At 44.8% G+C, this 4,726-nt stretch overlaps 1 protein-coding gene across 1 annotated transcript; it reads right to left on the bottom strand.

Annotated features, from left to right (window-relative positions):
* Positions 1-1,324: 1,324 nt before the first annotated feature.
* LOC148085053 (tripartite motif-containing protein 16-like) lies at positions 1,325-3,666 on the bottom strand. The gene has a single exon (XM_087782062.1). It carries the CDS (start codon positions 3,606-3,608, stop codon positions 1,980-1,982), a length of 1,629 nt encoding a protein of 542 aa, XP_087638188.1. The 5' UTR covers positions 3,609-3,666; the 3' UTR covers positions 1,325-1,979.
* Between the last annotated feature and the right edge of the window lie 1,060 nt (positions 3,667-4,726).

Raw genomic sequence — 4,726 nt, 5'->3', positions numbered from 1 at the left:
TGGGGTGGAAATGTGTCCAAGAGGAGTGTCAACAGGTTGATCAGGAGGGCTGGCTCTGTGGTTGGAATGAAGCTGGACTCACTGGTGACAGTTGCTGAGAGGAGATCATTGAACAAACTACTGTCCATCATGGATGATGACAGTCATCCTCTGAACACTGTCATCAGTGAGCAGAGAAGCAGATGAAGCACGAATGCTCCTACCCAGGTGCAAGACAAATAGACTCAGGGACTCATTCATCCCTCGGGCTATTAAATTGTACAATTCTGAGTTCGGGGGCAGGAGTGGAGTGAGAGTATCTGAATGTTCTGTTCTATGTTAGTCTTTGTATCCTTTGTCTTTGTTGTTTTTCTTTGACTCTATGTTCTTTGTCTTTATCTTTATACTTAGATTGTGTCATCTTGTTCTTCCGCTTATGTTCTTTTCTTATTTTATTTTTTATGTATTATTTTTTATTGTTTATGAAAAATTGCTGACTACTGGAAAAAAAACAATTTCCTGAAGGAGACCTCCTGAGGGATCAATAAAGTTTTACCTTACCTTACCTTACCTTCTTCTGAGCTCCTTCTGAACTGCCCTCAGATCCTCTTTGTTTCCTGACCTAAAGACTCTCTTCTTCTCCTTTAAGAGAGCCTTTATATCAGGATTAATCCAGGCTTTGTTGTTGGAGAAGCATCGTACAGTTCTGGTTGGCACAATGCTCTCCACACAGAAGTTGATGTAGTCCGTGACACATGTGGTTAGACCGTCAATATCCTCCTTGTGGGACTCACTGAAGATGCTCCAGTCCGTGGTCTCAAAGCAGACCTTCAGAGCTTCCTCAGCTTCTTCAGACCACTTCTTGACCGAGCGAGTCACTGCTGGTTGCCTGCTCACAAGTGGCTTGTAAACAGGTAGGAGATGGACCAGACAGTGGTCAGCTCGTCCCAAAGGAGGAAGGGGGGAAGATAAATAAGCGTCTTTTGTGTTCGCATAAAAAAGGTCCAGTGTGTTATTGTCCCTAGTGGCACAAGTGACGAACTGCATGAATTTGGGCAGACAGGAAGAATGATAGGTGTAAGAAAGTACATATAAAGATGTCGATGTTATATTGAATAAACCAAAGAATATTGCATTTAGAAAATGTGTTTTTGAATTATTGGAATTAGAATATTGAACTCAATGTGTCAAATATATATATAATCTATATATTGATATATTTAGAATATGATTCAAAAAGATAATTCATTGATTTAGATTAACATTTCAATAAGAACAAATAATCAATCAATCAAGTTTATTGATAAAACACTTTAAAAACAACAGTCGTTACAAAGTGTTGAACAATGACATGAAAGTACTAAGAAAGCAGTTAAAACACAAAAATAAAACAATATCCAATAAAACAAGTCAAAAGCACTAAAAACAGCTCAGAGTCTCACGCTGTGTTAAAAGAGAATAAAAGTGTGTTTTAAGAGGAGATTTGAGTGAATAAAAATCAATGTTTCTATATGTACATTTTTAAAATACAGCATAACTCAACATAACACTGAATCCAAGGATCTGGTTTCTCTGATACAAGATATAGTTTGTGTTGAACTTTCATCTTTACTTCTTTGGAGAAAATCTTTTTTTCACAAAATCCAATTCCTTTCAGACTGTAATATTGAATCAAACAAATGTACATCAATTCATCAATTCATTATTCAATAACATCCAATGAGATACTGTAGTAACCAGGATATACTTGTAGTACTGTGGAGTACTTGAGTAACGACTGCTGCCATCATCACCGGATCATGAAGGTGTTTATTAAAGAAGATTTAAAGAAGACTCGTCATCATCAGGAACAATCCAATCACAGAGGTTCTAATCCAGTCACATGACGTCACTGTGTCTTCACTGCGGCACAAACGACAAACGTTCTCAGAGACGTTCATCCAAACATTGAAGCTTCATGTGATGATGTCACTCCTGGAGACTCACAATCTCACTGGCGTCTACTTCAGCTTCACAAACTCACACGAGGATGGAACACTGACTCCAGCATGAAGAGGTTGAGAGAAGCTGGTCTGGACTCTGTGGAGGAGAGTCATGGTCTCAGAGACGCTGTAGAAGGACAGAAGACCTGCAGAGTGATCCAGGTTCACCCCCACTGTGGAGGCTCTGACACTGGAGACTTCAGTTCTGATGTTGTTGTGTATAAATGAACAACCAGAGTCGTAACAATATAATCTCCAAGATTTGTCATTACATCCAAATATACTTTCTCCTCCTGATCTGCTGATGTTCTTGTATGAAACTGATACATCAACACGTCCTTCTGTTCTCTTCACCTCCCAGTAACAACGTCCAGTCAGAGACTCTTGACTCAAGACCTGATAACAATAATTTTTGAATCTGTCTGGATGATCAGGACGAGGCTGACGTTCTCTCATGTTTGTCACTTTCTTGTTTCCTTCAGACAACATCAACCATGAGTTTGCAGTGTTTGGATCCAGAGTGATGTCCTGTGAGTGTGTGAGGAACTGCTCTCTGGTCTCTTGATGGAACATCATGGAGATGTCGGTCCACATGTCTCTCAGAAGGTCCTGGACTTGGTCTCTGCAGGCTGACACGGCTGCTGTTACTTCCTGGAAGCGACGGTGAGTTTGCTCAAGGGTCGTGGAGGAGGTCGTGTCTTCACTGACCTCTGAGAGTGAGGTCGTGTCTTCACTGACCTCTGAGAGTGAGGTCCAGTTCTGCAGGAAGATGGTGTGACTGTCGGTGAGTGACAGCTGCTGCAGCTCAGCCTCTTTCTTCTTCAGCTCAGAGATCTCCTGCTCCAGCTGCTCCTGAAGTCCTCGGACTCGAGCGTCTTCAGTCTCCTGCAGAGATCTGATCTTCTGCTCCACGTCAGGCATTCTTCTCTGGATCATCTGGATCATCTGGACGAGGGTCTCCTGACTGTCCTTCACTGCTTCCTCAGCAGAGACTCTGATGTTCTTCTTCTCCTGCTGGAGCAGCTTCACTTCCTTCTCTCTCTTCTGGATCTTCTGCTGGATCCTTCCTTGACTCTGATCCAGGTCTTTGTCTCTCTCCCTCCTCTCTGCTGTGGTCGAGACGATGTCATGATCTTTGTGTTGGTCCTCAGCACAGAGATGACAGATGAGCTGCTGATCAGAACGACAGAACATCTTCTTCTCCTCCTCGTGTTCAGAGCAGATCATCTCCTGGAGCTGCTTGGACGGCTGGACCAGCTTGTGTCTCTTGAAGGCCGGAGCTTCTCGATGAGTCTGGAGGTGAAGGTCACAGTAGGAGACCAGACACACCAGACAGGACTTGAGGGCTTTCATCTTCCTCCCAGTGCAGGCGTCACAGGTCACATCTTCAGGTCCAGCAGAGCAGAGGTCCTCAGCTGCTCCAGTCTTCTTCAGCTCCTCCACTAACTCTGCTAACACAGTGTTCTTCTGGAGGACAGGTCTCTCGCTGAAGCTCCGTCTGCACTGAGGACACTCGTAGATGTTCTTCTCCTGCCAGTGACCTTCAACACAGATCTTACAGTAGTTGTGTCCACAGTGAAGAGTGACTGGATCCTTCAGTAGATCCAGACAGATGCAACAAGATCTCAGATCAACTCTAGTCTCCATGTCTCTGCGACTGAAACACTCCTTCACAGGTGAACTCTTTTATAGTCTCAGTCACAAGTCTCTGCCACGATCTGCTCCAACCTGTTGATCCACATTATTAAACTTCCTGGAAAACACCTGTTGTTCAGGACAAAGACACACCTTGATTCTAACACACATATACACACGCACACACACACAGACACACACACACACATATACACACGCACACACACACACACATATACACACAATCACACAGACACACATTTACACACGCACACACAGACACACATACACACATATACACACGCACACACACACAGACACACACACACACATATACACACGCACACACGCACACAGACACACACAATTCAATTCAATTCAATTCAATTCAATTTTATTTAAAGTGTCTTATCATAACAAAGTTATCTCAAGACACTATACAGTTGAAATAAGACTACAGTTGATTAAGGAAAAATAGATCCAGCAATTCAACAAAGAGCAAGAAACAAAACACTGTACAGTGAGCAATGGAGAGGAAAAACTTCCTTTTAGAAGCAGAAACCTTGATCGGAACCCGACTCATTGTTGACGGCCTGCCGCTTTGACCGGCTGGGAGGAAGGATGGGGGGGTAGACAGATGGATAAGGAGAGGAGTGAGGGAGGATATAGTGAGAGAAAAGAGGAGAGTGTAGGAGGGTCCATGGGGGTGCTGGAGAGAACTCGGGATCTGATGACGTGGTGAAGATCCTGGATCAGCAGCAGCTCTGGAGGTGGATCCCTGGATCAGCAACAGCTCTGGAGGTGGATCCCTGGATCAGCAGCAGCTCTGGAGGTGGATCCCTGGGGCTCCGGGAGAGAAATAAAAAGGTGTGGGTTTGGGACAAATGTAGACAATACACAGGTATACAGACTCCGGTGACGGGTGAAGATATATAGAGGCGAGAGGCAGGGGGGGGGGGGGGGTTGAAATAGCCAGGCCAGAGGGCACATACCTAGCACAGCAGATCCAGACACAGGGGCCCAAGCCGTGGCAGGAACCCGCGGGAGACCAGGACCCGGCAGGCGAGATAACCACCAGAGCCGACCCCAAACACCAGCGAGAAGGCGGACCACCACCGGGGGCGCGAGAG

The sequence above is a fragment of the Callionymus lyra genome, chromosome 2 (genome assembly GCF_982586985.1).
Source record: "Callionymus lyra chromosome 2, fCalLyr1.hap1.1, whole genome shotgun sequence".
Lineage (NCBI taxonomy): Eukaryota > Metazoa > Chordata > Actinopteri > Syngnathiformes > Callionymidae > Callionymus > Callionymus lyra.
Note: the sequence above shows the minus strand (reverse complement) of the source record. Positions and strands in the feature narration are given on the sequence as shown.